Genomic DNA, 23,976 nt, shown 5'->3' with positions numbered 1-23,976 from the left:
TCTACATTACAAAATTTGCTCCGCTAGGTTAAGGTTTTCTTATTTTCCCACTCACAACATGGTCTTCTGTTAAATTATTACTTATTATGGCGCACAACCGACGCAGTATTCCATACGTTATACCGGATGTCTCTCCTAAGCGTCGTTACCTGCTCTTTCTGTAGAGTTACAGAAGATATCAGCAATTTCCGTTTTGCATTGTGTAGCTGGACTCAATCCTAACAAATGATGCTCGTCTGGTCTTTCATATGACGGCTAGTGTCTACAGTAGGCGTGGGTTTGTTACCCTTTACAAGCAGAATTATTTTTTAACGAACGATAGAACGATCCCAAATTTAGTCCAGTGCGATATATGTCTATATTATACACGACTTAAACGTGTAGAACGCGAAACAATTATAAATGCAGCACAAAACAGAACCTTGCGTCTACAAACAATAAAAAATTCAGAATTGAGTTTTATTAATATTAAACAGCATTATTAGCAATTTCCAGAAACTAACTTTATTAAAAATTTCTCTTCTCACTGCGGATATGGCGAGTGCTGCCCCTAACACGTGTATGAAATATCAACTCAATTGTGTTGCTGAGCCGTGGCAGTTGATTTCCGTGGACACATGCCTTTTCGTTTGCTCGTCTCCACTACAGCGATACACAAGTCAAAAGAAAGGAAAAAGAGCAAAAACACGACCAGTATGGTCATCAGTGTTTCTGACCGCTGTTAATGTAGTGGTGATAACTTTGACACAGCGAACGATAACAGACCCTTTCAAGTACAAGGAAAGTCAATGTGCTGCTAGTTGCTGCAACCACAGTTCACGGAACGGAAAATCAGAAGGGAACTTACGATAACAATCGATGATGCCGTCGGGTGCTTAAACATATATAAATGAAAATATAACGCAGAGAGCAGTTATAGCTCTTGTCGAGTACAATGAAGGCTGCTCTGTTGCTTGTTGCTGGTAAGTATCGGCAGAATTTATAAACTTCCGTTCAACGTAAACCTCTTTTCTCTTACCTACATTTTACATAATTTAAGGTGTATTAATCCACTTGAAAAAACTTCTACGGTCGAAAAAGAACAGTTAATTGCCGCAATTCACGAAGTAAAGGTCAGAATGCAAAACAGCTTAGTGTGTTGAGAGTGCTCTAGGAAGATTTTTCATTTCCTTGCGCTCGCGAACGATGGTAGTTCACAGATACGTGACGAACGGTGTTCGTGTTGTCCATTTGAAAAGTTTCAGTGGTTGAGAGTAATCCCCAAGCAGTTACAAGTGTTAATGTTCGCTGACTAGTTCTTATATACTCATGAGAAGCAAACTGGGAATTCTGGTGAGCAATCGAAGGGAAGATTTGTAGTGCCACTTGCAGATGAAAATAATGCGAAACATACTACAAAGTAAGGTGGATTTTACAAGTTCGCAAACGAAGAGGGTAACGTAAGTTAGGAAGGGATGAAGAATGTCAAACCAGTGGAATGACTGAGCCGTGAATGTGGTATATAGCTACGACTATTAGACAATGTCAGTAGTAATCTCTTATTGTATGCTGAGGGATTGGTAGTTTGTAACAAAGAATACCTGTAGATAATATACTATTGACATAAAAAATTCGCTTTCTGGAACAACTAGCACCTTGCCTTAAAAACTGGTAAGCAGAAAGCAGTTGTGGAAAACGAAACTGTCTGGAACCACGTGGCTGCTACGGCCGCAGGTTCGAATCCTGCCTCGGGCATGGATGTGTGTGATGTCTTTAGGTCAGTTAGGTTTAAGTAGTTCTAAGTCTAGGGCACTGATGACCTCAGATGTTAAATCCCATAGTGCGTAGAGCCATTTGAACCAATTTTTGAAAACTAAACGCATCATATTCTATCACAATGTTTTTTCTTAGACTGTAAATGAGAAGTTCTAGTAAGCCCAGACTCTTCCTTGCATGATGTTCTAGGCTCTGCAAAACCTGATGGCCCGTTTCTAGTGATTATATATTATTTACCTCCTCGAGTATTTTTCCGTTCAGTGTTTCACATAATTTCTTCGTTGAAAGTAAGTTAGTAAGGTGTGTTAGCCCCACCGTAGGATGTTACATCTTTCTTAGATCAGCTAGATGGTTCTTAACAGGCCTCCCAACAGGGCAACAGACGTCTTTCATAGTCGACCACTTTGGTAACAGACGCTGCTCATTTTTGCAGCCGTCGTCAGCATGTAGAGAGTCGCTGACTACGTTGCCGCTTGTTCCAAGTCAAGAACGACGTGAATTTTTTCTGCTTGGTGGGTTGCCTGTTCCGCTAGATCCGACGTACTGAGGTATGTCCTCGCCAGTTTTACTAACGTTGAGGTGACACTGTCGGTGAAAATGACACGTCCGCCTTTTTTTTTGCCCTTGAGAACAACATCTTCATTCGCCCCAGAAACCGCTGACTATCTTCACCTCAGCTCCCACGTTGCTGTCGAATTGGGTGCCTCTATCCTATTACCAAGCGACCAGCTATTAGAATTGGACTGTACTGCATTTGTAGTCTGGATCACTGAATGATGAGAGCCCCACTCCAGGTCAAGGCATAATTCTTGGGGGCACAGACAATGTTCCTAACAATCGAAGAAGATGATATCGGCAAAACCACCAGACAATTAAAAAATGGCTCTAACAAAGGAACCTCCCCATCGCACCTTCTCCCCCCCCTCCTTCCCAGATTTAGTTATAAGTTGGCACAGTGGATACACCTTGAAAACTGAACACAGATCAATCGAGAAAAGAGGAAGAAGTTGTGTGGAACTATGAAAAAAATAGCAAAATATACCATCTGAGTTGTCCATGCCCAAGATGGGCAACATCAAGGATAGTGAAAGCTGAGGAGCGCCGTGGTCCTGCGGTTAGAGTGAGTAGCTGCGGAATGAGAGGTCCTTGGTTCCAGTCTTCTCTCGAGTGAAGAGTTTAATTTTTTATTTTCAGACAATTATTATCTGTCCGTCCGTCCGTCTCCAAAATTCCAGGACATGTTCAGATTTGCTTGGACATATGCAGGATGTGACGGTCTACATACTGAAAAATTTGAAAACGTTAAAAACATATGTTTTGACAGAGCACAGGGAAAACTGTGCGACTGTGAAACTGATGCATTCATTTGTTGCAGTTTATGTGACACTCTTATGTTTTCATCACTTTTTTGGGAGTGATTATCACATCCACAAGAAAACCTAAATGGGGCAAGGTAGAAGAATCCTTTTACCCATTCGCCAAGTGTACAAGTTAGGTGGGTCGACAACATATTCCTGTCATGTGACGCACATGCTGTCACAAGTGTCGTATAGAATATATCAAACGTGTTTTCCTGTGGAGGAATCGGTTGACCTATGACCTTGCGATCTAATGTTATCGGTTCCCATTTGAGAGGCACGTCCTTTCGTCTACTAATCACGCGGTTTTGCGGTGCGGTTGCAAAACACAGAAACTAAACTTATTACAGTCAACAGAGACGTCAATGAACGAACGGACAGATGATAACTTTGCGAAAATAAAGGAAGTACACTTTTCACTGGAGGGAAGACTTGAACCAAGGACCTCTCATCCCGCAGCTGCTAACGCTAACCAAGGGACCACGGCATGGACTACTCAGTTTGTATATTTTGCATACTTTTTTCATAGTTCCACACAACCTCTTCCTGTTTTCTCGATTGATCTGTGTTCAGTTTTTCAAGGCCTATCCACTGTGCCAACTCATATCTAAATCTGCAGGGGGTGCGATTGGGAGGTTCCCTTGTAAGCACTATGGGACTTAACATCTGAGGTCATCAGTCTCCTAGACTTCGAACTACGTAAACCTAACTAACCTATGGACCGCACACACATCCATGCCCGAGGCGGGATTCAAACCTGCGAACGTAGCAGCCGCGTGGTTCCGGACTGAAGCGCCTAGATCCGCTCGGCCACAGCGGGCGGCCCAAACAGTTACTCAGACAGACAGACACGCACAGACACATCTTAGGAAGTTAAATTTGTAGAATTAACACAGGAGTCCGGCAAGACGATGGGTTCTCACAGATTGACTTCATTCTGGTCTTAGACAAGGTATCAGGGAGTGGGATAAAGAACGGCAAGAGAAAAACATGGAAGGAGTCCATCTAGGACATGGCAGAGAAAGTTTTGAGATTAAATATCTCTCATTTGCTGACGATGTTTCAAAGGAGAAAAAAGATGCAAAGATAATGAGGGAAACACTTCACAAAATTGCAGATTATACCTGATAACTAATATCGTATCAGAAAACCGAATACATTGAATATAGACACGGCATAGAAAAATAAGTACAAACAAAACACGGAAACATCAAAGTAGCTGATATGTTTCAGTATTTGTGAGAATGGACACTATCGAATGGGTCGGTAAGACAAAAGGTAAAGAAAGATTAAAGAAAATGGAGTTAGCGTACATTCACCCAAAACTGGTATAATAAAAGATCAGTATCATTCCAGGCAAAAATTAAAAGCTACGCTACATCAATTATACTGTAAAAACTTTACGAATCTGAATTCCGGATACGAACACACAGAAATCTTTTAGGAACACGCAAGAACAAGGATTACAACCGGATGAAGACGATAAGATGAATACAGAAACATAGAAACATTCACACATACAATAAGAAGAAGGAGATTAAAGTCTTGCGATCATATTTAGAGAATGAATGAAAATACGATAGTGAAAGAGGCTTTTATTTCACTTACAAGTTAAAAGACACCACTAGATGGTTGGAGGAGACAAGAAAGGTCTCTAGAAGTTACCATACAGACTACGGAAAGATCCAGACTCCTAATCAATACTGCAAAATATCCTGTCCAACGACGAAATTCACTACCTGAAAGGATCATGTCAAATAAACAGAGGCAGGTCATCATCGAATGCACGAAGAAGATCTGGGAGATAAAAAGACAAAGATTTTACCCTCGACTTAGGTTGTAAATGGTCTATAATTCACCAACTTCAATAAAAAAATATATCAGTGTTAGGCACAGCCGTAGCAATTTTGTTACTGTCGCTATATATTGATTTGACGATAAGCAGGCTGATCTCGTCCAGCACCTTCGTAAAACTCTCGCACTCACTGAAAAAAAGGATCACTCTTCATTGTATTTTCTCTACCTTCTCAGTCTGTCCTACAGATTCAAGACGGGCGAGCAGTACACAGGAATCTACAGAATGTTAGCCATCTCTTTCATTGACGAATTTTATTCCTTAAGAAATTTCCAATAAATCTCAAGACATGCAACTGCTTATCCTGCAGTCTGTTTTGTGCAGTTGTTCCACTTATCGCTTCGGACAATTAATCCTTGGTATTTCCTCGTTCCAGTGAATCTTCGCCAATAGTTTAACTTGACTGTTGTGTGTTTCCTCACGTGTTTAAGCGCAGTGCTTTATAATTAATTACATTCAGGGTAGACTTCCAGCACCCCCACCTATCAACGATCCTCTGCAGATTTCCAATTTCCTACAGTCTTCTGACGTAGCAACCTCGCTACAGACAACAGTGTCGTCCGCGATATATCTTATGGACCTTCCGTCGTCATCACAAGATCATCTGTATACAGAGTGTTAAAGAAAGTGTTCCATGTTTTGAGAAACTATTGTATGGTTCGAAACAAAGAAAGGAAAAGATACCGTAACTATCTAAAATGCATACCTCATTAGGAATGAACTCTTGTTCATCTCCGCTATTCTGAAGCTTATCTCGTCTACTGTAAGCTGTTGTTCAGTCGCATCATTCACAGAATGCAGTAAACATTTGGGTAAACAAATGGGACCACCATACATTGTTGTTGAGTAACAACACACAACTGACATATACTCACCTATGTGTAAAACTGCTGTTCCACAATTAACAGAAACAAGACATCTAATACGAAGACCAATGCATACCGATAACGCGTACCAATAGATTTTAGACAGTTACAAACCAATTGTTACCGGACTAATGTTTACTGTGTCCAATGACGATTGAAATGGAAAAAAATGGCGAAAACTTATGGTCTTACTGTAGTTATCAGGAATTATGTATCCCAGAATTGTTTGAATGAATGTAGAAATCAGAAGAAAAGTTTCACCTACTCCAAAAGGAGGGAAAGTTGCATTTGGTAAATAGCTAATGTCACTGAATTCACACAAATACTCGACATGAAAGTTAAAGCGGCAAATAAACAAAATACACTTGCGCGAACTTAGATGTAGAAGATACCCGTAAAGTGAACACTAAAGCCGTTCATTTGTGGCGCAATTATTTTAATAGTAAGTTTAATTAGGACTTGCAACACTTCATAGAAACTGTACTGTGTCACGGTAATGCTGTCTATCTGAAAATGTGGTGACCAGAAGTGGTTAATATTGTTATAACTTACTGTTACAATAATGCCATAGAAACTTTCTTTCAAAGCAACAACTATTTGTGAATACTGATGTTACGAAGAGTTACGTCATTAGAGAAAACCAAAAAAATCATAAAATTACATTGGCTGCAAGATGGCCAGGCAAGCATACTTTTGTCACCGAAACATTTATTGCACTTGTATCACGTTTAGTTTGAACTGAGTGTCTGCGTTATCATAGCAGTGCTGCATTATATGAACAACTATAGTTACTACAGCTTTCTATTACAATATTACTTCATTGAAAATGAGTTGTTAATTTAACGGATTCTTTTTTCTTTTCACTATATTTTTCGCTTATGACTTTCTCGGAAATTACGGTGAGGGGATAGGACAACATTGATGGTTAATGGGTTGGATCAATAGGCTTTGCTTTGACTAGACCAGTCTAATGTTCCAAGAAAACTACTATTACAATGGCATGCCTATCACACTACAATACAAATACTGTCCAGATCTTAATTTGCTATGAGCTGCTTGTGGCACGATGTGATTCTTATAATAAATATCAGTATTGACTGTAGGCTCTTCTTGATTAGCGATGAGCTTGGATAAACGTGGGCCACACGACTCTCTTCATTAATCCTAAAAGCCCTCTTGCGTCCATGTACTACGCTTGTACATGTGCTCGCTCACTTTTATTTTGTCTTCCCACTTATTATAACGCCATTTACACCACAATATCCATTTGGCATTTGCGCGCCAACACACGCGTCTGCAACACAGGACAGATGCTTCACAAGTAATCTCTGCCGGCTCTCTCATCCAACGATATTATTGTTTCTGATATCTATGCCTCGTTTCGTGCAAATATAATATCCCTGACATTGCCAGAGTATATACTACAACGACTTGACATAATTATTTCTTATTTATTCTTCCAACATGTATTACATTTCCATACCATCTGATTTATGAGAAAATACATAAACGCATATTGTTTCAGAAATGGTTTTTCAAGTCATGAAATAAAGTGGCTGCCAAGTACGTGAGGCAATGTGTTGTACTTTGTCAAGGTATTACGTACGACCTGCATTAGTGTCCCATCTATAAAGGAGGTGATCAAAATGAAGTTTGGTATTTCCCTTGTGAAATAGTAGGCTTCCATTTTCTCGCTGATGCACCTACCCTAAAATGTGTATACGGTTTATAGTGTCAAGAAGTGGTCGAGCTGAAAGTATACTTCTTAGAGCCCATGTCTTCCGGACATTTTGCTTACGTTTTCATACAAACTATCACCTCCCAGAGTATGGAATCCTAATTTTACATCGTGTATATTGTGAACAGATACAGGCATATCACAGCTCGCTGTGGTTCCCTTGAAGTTATCTTTCCGACTATAAATTTTCTTTTATTGAGAGAGATGTGTTGAGTTATATCGGCAGTGAATTAGCGAATAAAATCAAAAATCTGGTCCGATACACAGTATTCTCGTAAACTATCCGCTAAATGCCATTTCGGAACCGTATCGAATTACGTTCGGAATAATTCATGGAACAAGGCATCGATGTGGGCTACATTGGGCACACTATGATTCAGAGCTGATGAGTATCGCAAGATTTCTGTTTGCAGAATCCATTTGGTTTTTAGTGGATGAGACGTTCCTCCTTTAAAAATGTCATCATCCGTGTGTGTAAAGGGGGTTCATTTATTCTGTAAAGTAAACGAGCAGGCTTTCAGTCATGTGTGCTATTTCAAATCGTTTTGAATGCTTCGTCGCTCCTTTGACCTACAATTAACTGCTGCTAGTAGGAGAGAAAGACAGGAACTTATCGACATCTTCTCAGATACGGATACCTTTCCACTACTGAATAATTTTAGTTTATATTGCTCTGTCAGTTACATCAACGTCGACCAGCTGGGTGTTCTGAAGCAACTGAGCGAAACATCCTTCCGTGGTGAAACAGTTTCTCAAAATCTATATCAGTAATTGACCTTCTCTCCATGATCTGTCTTGATGGTGCCAGTACGGTGAATGAGTGACTGAAGAAGTGCTATAGATTTATATACTGTACCTATAATTGTTAAGATTTTTGGTATGATCGGCTAGTGACTGTAATCTCATGGCTCCTTTCAGCTCTTGTTTTTTAACAAGGCACCGAAGTCACATAAATGTGTATCGAAGCTCTTATTGTATTGACAGAAACTTAGTAACATATAACTCGAACCATGACGGGTCTTTGCATTTCACTAAAACCTTACTCGGCACGTACAGTTCTACGATACCTTTTCCAATTGTTGTAGAGTTGACCATTTTGTGCCTCACATCTTTGTAAATAGTGAAGCTGAATATTCGATCTTGACAGCCGAAATACTCTGCAGTTTATTTCCTGATATTATTGCTCCAGTAACGGTCTTTTGACACCAGTTTTCATTGAATTTGTAACAGCCGTATGTTCACTGGTCTTCTCTTCCATGTTAACCGATTCGCGAACTTTAGGTCTGTTACCAGATCATGTAAGAATTTCCCTATGAATCGCTTCTGTTAACTAAACTGCTGGAGGTATTTCTCAGAAACGTCGTCCAGAACAGTCTCACGCAAATCCTGCCTGTAGCAACTGTTTTAATCGCATGACTCAACCATTTAATAGCTATGTGAATTTTGATAGTTAGTGAACGGCGTTGCAATTCTTTTACACTTGAGAAGTATGTAAATATTACGCTGAGTTATACACACTGGGACGCGCACGCTACACCTCTTGTAGAAATGGTAAAAAGAGTTATCCCGCTTTAATTACTATCAATAAAGTTACTACACCAACAACGTTTTGCTGACGTAGCACTACATAATTCGGGATTTTTTTCCGCCTTAGGCTAATGTAGGAAGGAACGTAAGTTTTAGATCATCTGTCTTCGTGTGTGTTATTCTGTGGCTTTTCCCATGCGGTCGTCTTTTCATGTCTTCATTGCAATCAAATAATTTTCGAATGTATGGTCTGCGGTCCTAGGATAATGTTTTCGGAATACCTTCTTATGCATATCATGTCACTTTCAAAATCCAGAGATTGACACGTACCTAACTCTGCATTCACAGTGTTTGTGTAACTTAAATCGTAACATAAGACTTCGAATTCTTCGTTGCCACTGTGAAATGTTTTGGTGTGTTGATTGACAAATTTTTTATGTGTTACGTTTCAGATGTTTTTTAAAAACAATAAGAGTCACTTAGAAACGTTATAGGTACTGCAATAATGAACCGCAATGAATAATGCATTTCAAGTCACTAAATAAAGTGCATCCAAAAGAATTAAAGAAAGGCGGAGATAACCGCAGGCAGGACCATACAAAACTATGATAAACAATTAGTAGCATAAACGAAAGGACTAAGGAGAATCGTGTAACAATTACAAAGTCAAATGCAGACCACATAATAGACTCTGTGGTAGAAAGGGAGCACAATGAAAAAACTCTTATATTATTTACAGAAAACAACGTAATGTAATTGACAACTAATATTGAAAGAAACAGTTGCGAAATAAAATCAAGCTGCGTTTACACGGAACATATTTCTTGATCACAGTGTATAAAGAGAAGTACATGAGCCCTAAAGCTACCATATTAAGTTCTCATCGCAAAAAACACAAGGATTCATGTCCAGTCGTATCAAGAACAAGCTACAGATCCAACCGTGAGAGGTTACATTGCCTTTTTGGTAGATGCTATCGTGCCAAAGAGGAATAAACTGTGTGGAGGGCTGGACATGGTCGCCAAGCAGCAAAACATGCTAATGTTGATAATTATTCCTTCCAGAATGACGAAATCACCCATGAGAATACATTTCCCAGATCATAACGCTCCCTCACTCTCGTAGCAGGGTGTTGGCCTTGAGACGTCCCACGCCGTACACGCCAAGTGCCATATAACTGATGGAGCATAAAACGTCATTAATCTGAAACGGCCGCTCAAAGTAGGTCAGGTTACGGTACTGGAGCGCAAAGTCTAGCGTTCGTCGCCGATGAACGACTGCCTTCGTGAGCGCACGAATTAAGCACTTACTGAGGACGATGATACATAGCAACTTTCACTGGAAGATCGTTGAGCAGACACTGTTGGTAGCCCCTTGGTCATCTGAGCGGTCAGTAGCTCAACAGTTGCATGTGTGTTCACCCATACACATCTCCATAGCTGTCGTTCACATGCACTATCCTCCGCGTCTCCCTGGCACACTTTATAGAGCCTCCACGGCTAATACTGAGCCCTACCGTCTGTGGGTGGTTATCAGACGTTGACCCGAACGGCGACGGTCACATTAATGTGATGGAATCGTGTATGTATTAGCATCATCGACTTAACCTAGGTAGTGAAATAACTCTGTCTCCATCGTATAATATGTGGAAGATCATAACAAATAAGTGGGGCTGTCCACGCAAGGCTGTTACTACTTTGCCCCTAACTATAGTATGAAATATATCAGAAAACCAAACAAATAAAAATGGTACCTATAAATCTTTTCACGCAAGTGATTTTCAGAGGACGTTACAGGAACTGTGTTATAATAGGTTCCGTTCTTTACCTTGACGAGGAGGGAAAAACTGTTACAGAGTCATCCAATTGGAGGTATTAGTTCTTTTCAGTCAGATACCAGTTACATGATCATAAGGAGATGGGCTTACAGATTTTTCAATACTTTCATTCTCTACTACAAAGGAGAGAGCGGTCTGTTTGCTGTCAGAACCAAAGAAGAGCCTAACTTTTTCAGCCAAATAACTGGCTAAGTTTTAGTGGGGAAGAGACAGTCGCAACTACATATTTCTAGGAGACAATTTATATCTCCGTCATTTGACTTGCTAGAAGGGAACCCCTTCAAAAACACAAGTGAGGCAAGAGCAAATATTTTCCATTTAACTGTGAGATAACAACAATCCAACAGGAACTGGAGAGGCTACTGTATTTGCCCATTTATGCAGGAAGTTAATATCGAAAACTTGCCCGACATGATCAAACAGTGCTTGTCGCTGTTGATGCTCTCTTTTTTATTTTCAGGGAATTGCAGACTGTTCAAGCAGTGATCCATTTTTGTCATATACAGCATTACCAATTACCAGACGAAATGTTAGGCGGGCGGATGGAGTTCGAATTCCGAGCATTTGGGGGGTGTTTTCGAGTTCCAGCATTTGAATTCATCCAAGGAGCTTACGAAAGATTTTCTCTACTTGTGAGGATGTGTCGTTTGTTGCTGGTGCAGGCAATGCAGGCAATAATACGCTCGAGATTCGCACTCCCAGTCGCAGTGACAAGAGTATTCTACTTTCGTCGAACGGATTTCATCTGCGAGATTCGCCTTGGCCATGGGGACTCTGTGGTGCACGCCACTATTGTTTGATAGGTCAAGTTAATGACGACTAGAGTGACGTACCGGGTGATCAAAAAATCAGTATAAATTTGAAAACTTAATAAACCACCGAATAATGTAGATAGAGAGGTAAAAATTGACACACGTGCTTGGAATGACATGAGGTTTAATTAGAACAAAAAAAAGACACCTCATATTGCTAGAGATCTCTTGCGCGTGTCGTTTGGTGATGCTCGTCTGCTCAGCCGCCACTTTCGTCATGCTTGACCTCCCAGGTCCCCAGACCTCAGTCCGTGCGATTACTGGCTTTGGGGTTACCTGAAGTTGCAAGTGTATCGTGATCGACCGACATCTCTAGGGATGCTGAAAGACAACATACGACGCCATTGCCTCACGATAACAGCGAACATGCTTTACAGTGCTGTTCAAAACATTATTCCTCGACTACAGCTATTGTTGAGGAATGATGGTGGACATATAGAGCATTTCCTGTAAAGAAAATCATCTTTGCTTTGTCTTACTTTTTTACGGTAAATATTACTATTCTGATCAGATGAAGCGCCATCTGTCGGACATTTTTTGAACTTTTTTTGTGGTTCTAATAAAACCCCATGTCATTCCAAGCATGTGTGTCAATTTGTACCTCTCTATCCACATTATTCCGTGATTTATTCAGTTTTAAAATTTATACTGACTTTTTGATCACCCAGAATATGCTCCGATGTAATGGTTCTAATTCCCTGTAATTAAAATAATCCATGAGATTCGATTAGACAGTGAACAAGGTTGCATTATTGGGTCGATATTCTAGGGTCGAGTCGTACATCCTTCATTTTTTACCATTAGCTAAGCTCTATAAAAAATATATTTGCCAAATTTACCTATGCATCACTGATTAACGTGAATTTAAAACAAATAGAAAATGTATTTAAATAATTATTTAAACATGGTGAAAGAACGTTAGTCTCCTGAATAACTGATGTAGCAAACTTAAAAACGCTTATACTACAACGAAATGATAATTTATTCGGTCAGTTAAATAGCTACACGGGGATCCTTCAAGTAGTGCTTAACCATGAAACCAAATTACAAACATTATCCAATCCCCTAAAGTTTGCATGGTTCTGTACTTTAGAGTTCGTAATTTCCCATTTATTTAGTAAAAGGCGATGGTCAGTGGAACACATAGTCTCCTGTCATCGATTAAACACAAAATACTCCTCAGTTCGTAAATAATTATAGTTCACTACAGAGTTCAACATATCAGAATTCATGTAATCACGAGTAGATGTGATAATATTAATAATAATTAATAATAATTACAAATTAGTTGTCATACAGTACCAGTTATATCCCACTTTTCACATCATCTACGTCGTCAGCATCGGGGACCATATCATTTTAGACGCACTGCCCCACCCGTCACCCAGAAGAAAGGGATGATTTGTGAGCTCCCCTTCATCACTTGTCACCTCAGCAATAGATGCTCAAAGAGCTTCTCACCCTCTCCTCTGAGTCATACCAGGCTACACCTCTGGGCAAGGATTATTTGACTCTTATCGGACATTTTACGATCCCATGATTGCATTCCCCTTCCCTGTCCATCTACAGTCAATGAAAGTCAAGTGTAGTTATCCTCCTGGTTCCCTCAGATACATGAAGTCCAGTATGGCCAACACTATGACATCATAACCTAAAATTGTAGATCCAATAAGGCGAACTCATTCACATCACAAATTCAGTGAAACTAACTGTCGAAGTCAACAATATCACAATAGGTCTAAGCGTCGTAGCTGTAATGTCACAACAAGTTCCCCTTCCGCCCGAAAGAAATCCTGCACCTAATGACTACTTACATTATACAGTTGTGAGAGATGTGGTCTGGTTTACAAGACCACATATACACGATCAGTGTGCGATTCATGTTACATATGCCACCAGTTTACCGAAGGTAAGGCATGGAGAACGTCATCCTGCAGTCATGTATGGTGTAGATGCGGAGAATATGGTGATCTGGCAGGTTTACATAAATGAAAATATGTAAAACATTATAATTTTTCTTCAGTGTTTAAGATACATAGAGATAGTGATTTTACAGGTAATATCGCCTGCCTTCCGCATAATTTAGCTCTCAGCTCACCCGTTCCACGCATGGAAGGAAACCACCGATATCCTGTCACTAGCCGCTAGCTCGCCGGCAGCCAAGTGGCTACCGAATGTGGCTTAGTCGCATGTACAAGTGTCGGCCTCTCAGCAAAGTCAAAGCGTTCAACTCCCAGGTTAAAATGACTTTGGGTGGCTGAGAAGCTCGCCAGCATATGCGCTATGTGACACTGCGAATGAATTAGACGAACGAATATACTAGAAATGAAGCAGGTAACAGATTTTATTATACGTACTTTCAATGGTATCCTGCAGCTTGAAAACAATTCACTGGGTAAAAGAAGTCTAACCAAGGCAGTCAATTGATTTTATTATTCACTACTTCAGTTAGCCTGGCTCTGTAATTCTTTTCATAGCTAAGCCTGTGTTATTTGCACTAAAGCCTGCATGCTGTTCGTGTTGCGGTAGAGTACGTCTTCAGATATTCTATATAAATGGAACAAAGATCCGTTATTTTCTAACTTCCCTGATTGTAGTGGGGTGGTTTTCATGTATGTCTTAAAGACCATCATTCTCAGACTCACACTACCAGACAACATCAGTATCTTTACCACACAGTGGAGATATGTTAGCAAGTGGCAGAGTTCGTGCTACGTGTCAGTAGAGTTGCACTACACCTCAGTATTGTTATGCTAGTAGCTGGTACGTACATAGCATACTGTAGTGTTTCAGTGCTAAGTGGTAGAGTTGCACCAACAGTCATTTGACGAAATAGCGGCCTGTAATTATGTTCATCGATTTTTACAGCGCTGGTAGCAGTGGCGGAGGTCCACGGGCAACCAGAAGAGTCTACCACCGTCACCATTTCGAGTGACAATCTAACCACCAGCAACATCACAGCGGAGAGAACATTTTTGGCGAAGTCATCGTACACGGGAGATGACGATACCATTTGTGTAGAGTCAGACAACAACTTCTACTTGTATGTTAATGTGTTGAAGCTCTATTCTTGCTACCACCAGCTACGGAAAGGTAAATTACTTCAAACAACATGGTGTTCTCTATTCAAAATGGACAAGTTAAAATCAGATTGTTGAGTATAACATTTCGCGAAGGGTTCCACAGTGAATGGGAAAATATGAGTGAAATCAAATCATCAAGGAAGAGTGGCTACCCTTACGTTACAGTGCGCAACGCAAGAATCTCCACTTCATGAAAGTGCAACTCCTCATGAATCTCCACCAAAACCATTCACAGAAAAGTGCTGCGCGTATTTAAATCACTTTTGGGAGTAATCTGCGATCCCCTTAAATCTGCTGCATTATTTAAATCTTATACAATTCTTTTATGAGTGGTATGTTGTGTAACACGACGTTAAGTTTCAAAATTTAAGAAAAGAGATATTTTAACAGGCGACGGAAGTTGCTACGAGTGACGTGGTAATAACGTTTGGTTAATTTCCACAGTGAATGTGTTTGCAGCATTGTGCACAAACCTATACTAAGTTAAACACTCGAAGGCTGTAGGCAAGGCACCCTTTTCGTCGTACCCTGTAGAAGGCCAACAACGCAATTAGTGTATATAAACAATACCCGTCACACGCTTAGGAACAAGTAGAAACAGGCTTACAATAAGTCTTAAATTTAGCGATGCGTTGACGTAGAGACGAAGAATTAGATGAATTTGGGAATGGTAAGTGAACGTACTGGTTTACACCTCATCGGAATGATCATGTTGACATTAAATTAGTGCACACACGCATTCACTTTCCTAGTGACAGACACCTACAATCTGCCATCAGACCGAAATGTATGCTACTTATAGACGATGATACACTGTACTAGTAATCAACCGTATAAGCCGTGTATAAATTGCCCAAATCTGAGGCGTTTCTAAATAGCAACATGCCTCACATATTAATTAGGAGCCAGTGAAAGTTGAATAAAGAATGTCGTAAAAGCATGCTACTTACGCCAGACCAAAATATCGAGAAAGAAGGAGAGGGAAATAGCGTAGTCTTCATACTAGTTCATAGTCTTCATACTAGTTCATACTTCATACTAGTCTTCATACTTCGTACTAGTTAGCACAAGAGCAACTTTTACATAAAAGGTAAAAAATTTAAGTATATCCTTGAAAGGCTTTCAGATTCATCTGTTGTAGTAAGTTTAGAAGAAAGCTATAGCTCAAATGTACAGTCCTTCAAAGTTGTGTCGTGTATTTAAACCGTCCCAATAGTCTTAATAATACCAGCAACTTGCTAAATAATTCTAAAACTTTTCTGTAAAAGCGTCGTAGAACAGATGGAGACAAAGAAAAATAAAGTGTAAGTGTGCAACTGTGCAGATTTGCCGTCGTCTTAACGTTAATGATGTAGTTGTAGCAGTAATTAATATGTAGACAGACATGTCTACAAAACAAGCTGTAAAATCTACATTCATAGTAAGTTTGTTAATACACAATTACGATATTATTGCGTTTTGCTTCTCGTGGCCGCTATTGGAAGCAGGCTGAGACACTGCAGTCATCAAGTACAGTGGTTAAGAAAACGCTTCTTCAGTCGAAGCTTTCAGGGCAGCTATGCTTATACTATCAAGCTGTTCATCGTGTTCTCGCGAAGTATCACGAAAAAAACTGACGATTAGCCGACGGAAATGCCCCCAGTCCGAGGTGCAATAATATTTGGCCGATTAACAAACAGAAGATTGCCACGTTTCTAGCACAGAGGTGAAGTCCATTAACTTCGGCAGGGATCGTACAGCGCAACACTGGCTCAATATGAATCCTCTAGAGTTGGGGAAAATGAAAGGACTCACTACTACAAACTTTTGGTCTCTGTCAAAACAATTGACATTTTGGTCATCTTGCTCTCTTCACCCTTGTCATTCTCAGTCATGGATGAAGGTACCGGATTCATGTGGTGTGTCCACGGGGTGATTTTTTCCATCGTGTGCGAACTCTACAATTTGATCGATGGGCGGATACGGAACAAAAAAGGTCTAATGAACTTTTGCCCGGTAGTGGTTTCCTTGCTGATGACCGTTTATTTATATATTGTTACAGAAACTGCAGTCTAATACGCGCTGTACCATGCAGCCACTGTTACAGTATTGCTGAAGATTGTTTTCATGTGCCACTAACGCATGCATGTACGTGTCGTAGCATGTTATGTCTCACACGTTGACATCAGCCAGACTGCTTCCGAACAGTGTCAAAGGCAGCGTGAATACGCTGCTCTAGTATCTCCACGACTGGAATGGGCTCTGCATACACGATACTTTTCAGATGGTCCAATAAACAGAAATCGCACGGGTTAATATCAGGTGAACGGGCAGGCCATGCACCTGGAACCCTTCGACCGATCCATCGAGCAGTGAAGACACGACTGATATGCGTCCGGACGTTAACGGTTAAGTGAACTGGAGCGCCATCATATGGCAGCCACAGAGCGCTTCTAATCATCAAAGGCAATTCTTCCAGCATGGTGGGAGGGGCGAGTGACCTTCAAGAAACGCAGATAGTTGTGGCCTATTGGGTGGAATGCAAGTGAGACTGGTCCGAAAATGCGGGCGCCTGTTATCATCGATGCTGATGATTCGATATCACCATTCCATGGGAGTTATGCATGCAGTCGGACGCATGACTATTATGGAAGTTGAACATACCAATCCGTGTAAAGGTAGCATCTTCTGCCAACAGGATGGATGCCACAAATACCGAAATCGTTGTTGCCTGGTGAAGGGACCAGTTAAAAAACAGCCCGCGATGTGGAATGTCTGCTGTTAGTAAGCCCTGCACACGCTGTAAGTTATAAGGACAGTTAACAGTTGTCATGGAGAACGTTCCACACGGTCGTCTGGATTACCCTGAACTGAGGGGCCCACTGCCTGGTACTGACACGGTGGTCAATCTTCACGGTGTTAATCACATTTTCCTCCAAGTCTGATATCCGTATGTTTCTGGCACGTCTTTCATAATTTTCGGCTTCCTGAAACGACCCTGTCTCAGAATAACGGCGAAGCACTCTTGCAAACACGGAATACTGTCGTTGTCGTCGGAAGGAATAGGTTTCGTGATTCAACCTTGCTACCTGCCGCCCGTTGTCATTCGCCTTTCCGTAAGTAAATACAAAGTCGGCATGCTGCCGGCCGGAATGTCCGAGCGGTTGTAGGCGCTACATCTGGAACTGCGCGACTGCTGCGGTCACAGGTTCGAATCCTGCCTCGGACATGGATATGTGTGATGTCCTTAGGTTGGTTAGGTTTAAGTATATCTAAGTTCTATGGGAATGATGAACTCAGAAGTTAAGTCCCATAGTGCTGAGAGCCATTTGAACCATTTTGTCGGCAAGCTCTCGATTCGAATACGGAGCTATTGTGTACAACGTTGTATCATGTCCACAAAAAGGTGAGTAAGCAACAGAAGTGCATCGCGCTCAGAATTACCAATTACTATGACAGGCGAGTGTGCTAAGACATGACCTATGAGGAACAATGCCGCCCTCTAGGAGGAAACCGTGCATACTGTAACTGTCACTAGGTGGTACAGCAGTCTCTGTTAGAATGTACGACTGAATTAATGGTCTTTAGCATGAGAACCATGCATTACCGGAAATAAATTAATTAGACGTTTTTGGTCCGTATCCTCTTATCGATCAATCCCTAGAGTTTGTACACGGTGGAAAAAATCACCCTGTCTAATTCTGAGGACATGTAATGTAATTGAACGATAGGCTAACACCGACGCCAAAGGTTTCGATTATTACATGCAATGTAACAGCATAATACAGCTGATGTCTGTTTTAAAGAGCTAAAATGCGCTGTTAGTGCCCTTCATAAAGATGTCTTTCTTGTTTTCAACGAGACTATGTCTTTCTAGTGACAAAGTACTACGGACACAGAGGCGAATTTTAAGAGTGTGTCCTGTAATATCAGCAGCTAGAAGAGTGTGTGAGGCCGTCTAATAGAGCAAGATCTATTGGAAAAGTGCCCGTCCAACCACACAGTGGCGCATTTTCTAATGAGGTCTCTGGCTATTTTCTCCAGAACTCGATCAACTTCTACCATTACAAGGCGCAAATGCGCCTAATAGTGATTTTTCTACAATTTTTCTATGTTCATTATATCTCATCATGCCGCCATATTTTTACTTGAATCACGAATTTAATTTAGTGCAGGTCGCCTATATTGGATTTTCTCAATTTTTCGTACTTCTTCTTATGTTTGGCACTTGGTGCGCTATTTACATGACGACGGAAGAGGATCTTTCTTAGGCATTTAACGCATATAAGTGTCCTATCCGAACTATTAAAACCTTTACGTACACAGATCACTGACACATTATAAAATTATTATTATGTTACTTTAAAAATTTTCTGTATTAATTGACGTTTCCTTATACTTTCTCTCAGACATGCTTGATCGGGCGAACGTTCTACCTCCGATCTTTCATTTTAGTATTTTTGTCCGTTCCGCAGACACAACCCACAGTGAGAATTGCTAGATTCAGAAACGAAGTGGGTTTTATTATAGCGGGTACCGTTAGTTCGATAAAACACACCAGAAGAGAATCCCGATTTGCTACTGAAGAATTGGCGTATAGCATGTTCTCCAGAGGTCAACTGTTTCGCCTCAGCATTCACACGTACAAGCATTCAGAAGTTATCCCTTATTTTGTTTAAAATAGCTTGTGCGTACCTCACAATACATGCCGTTAAGCGAATATCTCCATCTTCTGTGTCATAAAATGTGTCTCCTTTGCAACTCAATGATACTGGTTGAAGCACACAAATTACAGCAACCGATGGCTGGCGATGTTGACTAGCACCCATCTCGAGAACCCCTGGATCCCCACGCCCATATCCCGATATTACTGTTTCACCCACCGATGGAAGGAGTCGGATTTTGACTTGCAGCACACAAAGTCAAGGAACATACACTGTGACAACCACATAGGCTCATTATGGACGCACATTATTACTTTGACTAGAATACGAGGGCCACAAACCTCACAGAATCTTTGAAATTTTCAAGTGCGTCAGTTAATTGCTGCTCATGCGAGTTAAGAAACGATGGAAACTCTTAGCATAAAAACATACATACACACACACACACACACACACACACACACACACACACACCTATGTATTTCTTGTGTCAAATATAATACCTACGCCTTAAGTACTCACGTCATTAGCAATCAATCTTTCCTGGAATTGTAACAAATTTCTCATTAAATTACTCTCTTTACTGTCTCGTCATTTAATTTTCATCATTAAATTCACCTCACACATGTATACGTTCACACTCATCTCACTATTGTCGGTCGCCTCTCACATCTTTTTGCGAAAAAGTTCAACTATTTCCTGTTTCTTGTTTTTCGTCAATACTCACAGACACACATGGGACATAATGTATCATCACCCTTGACTAAGTGCTAAGTGAGTACCATTGCCGTAAGTAGCTACCATTCCCCTAGGAGGTCGCCATTGTCCCTTTGGGATGGCACTGTTCCCTCAAAATAGAAGAATGTGCCCTTAATGATATGTCTCTGATGTCACGAATCTGGCAGTCCAGCGCTAGCTTCCCCTTAACATAAGGCAGCTGTGTAACTGAGAAAAAAACTGCTACCATTTTTAGCGATATGCAAAGCGAGTTAAACCTACATGATCAAAAACGGATAGCAGTATGAGAACCCTCAACTGAGAGAAGCAGAAAGTTATTTTTGTAAGCAAGACCCGAACAGATTATGCTTTCTCTGTAATTGGTATTAATATTCAATGCGACGCTTCTTGAAATACCAGGACACTTCAGCTTATTTGCTTATCGATATCAGTAAGTTCCGTCGTAAAGCACTCACAGCTACACACAGAACACTGGACAGACAGTCGCAACGTATTGAGGGCAATGAGCAGGTACCGTTCGTGATCAAATTCAACAATGGAAGACGAAATCGTAAAAAAAAGTACTATGGCACCGTACAATTTGTACATAATCGTTATCGTGCTTGAAAATGTGCAGTAGAGTAGAAGTGTTCAGATGAGTCAAGTAGAGTGGCAGCGGTTATGAGACAGTCTGGCATTCACTGAAGGCAAGCTCACTACTGAATGTAATTCACACCTACTGTGTAGGACATGTCGGTAATCCGTATTGGAGATTGCAGTCCAGGTGGAAATTTCCGTCACGCAGTCTCTTAGGCTAAGCGGTCGACAGCTTCATTGCCAGTGATCGCAAAGTGTTATTTCAGCCAAGCGATAGCTCATCTATTCCAACACTTCAATAATCATTTTTATAAATGGTTTATGGGTCAACAGGTTCAAAAGTTTTTAGTACTGCAAGAGGTGATATAGAATCACTGAGCAGAAAACGTAGAGGAGCTGTCACCCTGAAACAGAACGAAATGCTGATAGTATCGTGTCTCTTGCCACTGCTGGTAATCTGAATACACCTGACTTCTGCTAACATGGTACGCAGTACTCGTTTCCCACAAAGTCACTGGTTTCGGAGCAGTTGGAGTAGATATACACGGTGATTCAAAAAGAATACCACAACTTTAGGAATTTAAAACTCTGCAACGACAAAAGGCAGAGCCAAGCACTATCTGTCGGCGAATTAAGGGAGCTATAAAGTATCATTTAGTTGTACATTTGTTTGCTTGAGGCGCTGTTGACTAGGCGTCAGCGTCAGTTGATGCTAAGATGGCGACCGCTCAACAGAAAGCTTTTTGTGTTATTGAGTACGGCAGAAGTGAATCGACGACAGTTGTTCAGCGTGCATTTCGAACGAAGTATGGTGTTAAACCTCCTGATAGGTGGTGTATTAAACGTTGGTATAAACAGTTTACAGAGAATGGGTGTTTGTGCAAAGGGAAAAGTTCTGGACTTCATCACTGGCCTCCAAGAAGCCCTGATCTTACCCCCTACGATTTTTTCTTATGGGGGCATGTTAAGGATATGGTGTTTTGGCCACCTCTCCTAGCCATCATTGGTGATTTGAAACGAGAAATAACAGCAGCTATCCAAACTGTTACGCCTGATATGCTATAGAGAGTGTGGAACGAGTTGGAGTATCGGGTTGATATTGCTCGTGTGTCTGGAGGGGGCCATATTGAACATCTCTGAACTTGTTTTTGAGTGAAAAAAAAACTTTTTAAATACTCTTTGTAATGATGTATAACAGAAGGTTATATTATGTTTCTTTCATTAAATACACATTTTTAAAGTTGTGGTATTCTTTTTGAATCACCCTGTACTTTATAACCGGACACTGTCTTAAAACAGAATCGAAGTTTTAATTTTAATGAGAGTCTGAGGTAGCGCCAGTTATTAAGTTCACCTTTGACAGTTTCATTCGGAAAGGAACTTAATACCTGTTTAGCTCATGTTCTCTAATGATCATTCCTGATATCTGCTGAGTATCTAAATACGCGTGGAATAGAGGAGGAAGCACTAAAATGATGCAGAAGCTTCCATTTCAATAGTTTATGGTGTCATTGGAGCCTATCGATCTCGGATTGTTGAATTCATATTGAACGCTTCTAAGAAGAAATTTGGTGCAGAGAGATTAATAGCGTGGGTGGGGTGGAGGTGGCAAGTGGATAGTCTTTACTTGTGTGTGTGTTATATTAAATACAAACCTGGGAATGTGAAGTGAGAAGTTAAATGTGCTACTGAGCTCAGAGCAAGATAACTTACATGAAATTAATAGTATCCTTGGCGTGAAAACCGATCTTATTCATAAGCAAATAATTAAGCAAAACAATAATTTCACGCTAAACAATAATATCTAAATACATAATACTGGGCTCACAACTTTGTCGCCGAGGCTGTTTCTTCAGTAAGTGTTTTGAATATACGGTTGCTGGCGGCCGGCAGTGCTCACCATTCCCCAAATCACAAACTCAGGGATCGCCAGATCAGTTCCCAGCATACGAAACTGATGTACCTGAGGTTATCGTCGTTTGGCATGTTACAGGATACATGTGTTGCTTATTGAATGCTTCGCACGCCAGGAGCGTTACCCTCCTAGAGGAACTTGGTTCTAGTGACATCCTCAAACTCGATAAATGAGCCAGGCGTCACGTGCACTTCCGTTGTCCATCTTCCAACTTTCTGCTATCGTGCAAGTAAGGACAGGAATCAGGTAACATAGCACGCTGGTCAACAGTTACGGCGGTTGCACCATTATTACGGCATTCGTAATAACATTCACCGCCTATTAAGCATGTATTTGTAAAATGTAGGACTGAGAAAAATACAGGAGGAACCACATTTTATCACTGATATACGACCATAACATAATCTTCTCACAGTGCTGAAAGTGAAATTCATGCTATCTAACAAAAGGGGAAGACTTTCCGTTGTCGTATGAATAGTAAATTTAAACGTGCTGCGTTATTTTCATATATGCTACTGTTAATGATAAATATTTCCATTCTTTGCAGTTTACGTGGTGAGACCAAGGAGTCAGTGTGAACCACACCTGTCAGATTGTCCCAGGCACTAGGAGTATTGCAACTATGTGGGCTCAGCTTGAAGCGACTCATTCGTCTGCGAGTGAGTGAGGACTAAATGGCTGTCCTGCTGACTGAAGACATCTGCTGTTTCCAGAGGAGCCAAGAAACTGCAAGAGCATCAGAACTTAGCTAGTTTACTCAAACATCTTTCGCTTGTTTCTGTAACAGTTGTATACTGACGCATTAAAAGTGTAGTTTCATGACGTCAACTGTTATATTCAAACTGCAGAAGATACTCCCTATCTATAGGTTGACGTGATTACTGTCAAACTGTGGCTTATTATTAATAACATCAAATCCAATTCATCCTTCATTCACGCTGACCTCCTATAATCCCAATACTCAATTCCAGCCTTAACACATTGACTGCCACGAGGACACCGGTGGCCACAGGTAAGACTTATGACTGACGCCCTGGCTTGTCCTTCCCTCGCCTGGTTAATACCTGAAACATCCGTAATCCAGAGCAAACTGTGGCATATCTGACTATAGTGTCTGTCAAGTAATAAGGCAAAGTGAACTGTGAAATATCACTCCAAGATGCGGGTTAACATTGTCGATGTAGTAAAAGTGATCATGTACCGTCTCAGTTACTAGCCCTTCTGAATTGAAACTTAAATACAAGGGCGTGCCGAAAAGTAATGTCTCCGAATT

General features: G+C 40.8%; 1 protein-coding gene across 1 annotated transcript; it reads left to right on the top strand.

Annotated features, from left to right (window-relative positions):
* Window positions 1-826: 826 nt before the first annotated feature.
* LOC124595004 lies at window positions 827-23,525 on the top strand. The gene is made up of 3 exons (XM_047133552.1): window positions 827-962; window positions 14,617-14,841; window positions 23,251-23,525. The coding sequence occupies exons 1-3, from the start codon at window positions 935-937 to the stop codon at window positions 23,310-23,312; spliced, it is 315 nt and encodes a 104-aa protein (XP_046989508.1). The 5' UTR covers window positions 827-934; the 3' UTR covers window positions 23,313-23,525.
* The last annotated feature ends 451 nt before the right edge of the window (window positions 23,526-23,976 follow it).

This window comes from Schistocerca americana, chromosome 2, assembly GCF_021461395.2.
Source record: "Schistocerca americana isolate TAMUIC-IGC-003095 chromosome 2, iqSchAmer2.1, whole genome shotgun sequence".
NCBI lineage: Eukaryota > Metazoa > Arthropoda > Insecta > Orthoptera > Acrididae > Schistocerca > Schistocerca americana.
Note: the sequence above shows the minus strand (reverse complement) of the source record. Positions and strands in the feature narration are given on the sequence as shown.

Coding starts and splice junctions, on each gene's coding strand:
- LOC124595004 (XM_047133552.1), top strand. CDS start 935: ATGAAGGCTGCTCTGTTGCTTGTTGCTG. Junction 963..14,616: donor TGCTCTGTTGCTTGTTGCTG/GTAAGTATCGGC, acceptor CGATTTTTACAG/CGCTGGTAGCAGTGGCGGAG. Junction 14,842..23,250: donor CTACCACCAGCTACGGAAAG/GTAAATTACTTC, acceptor CATTCTTTGCAG/TTTACGTGGTGAGACCAAGG.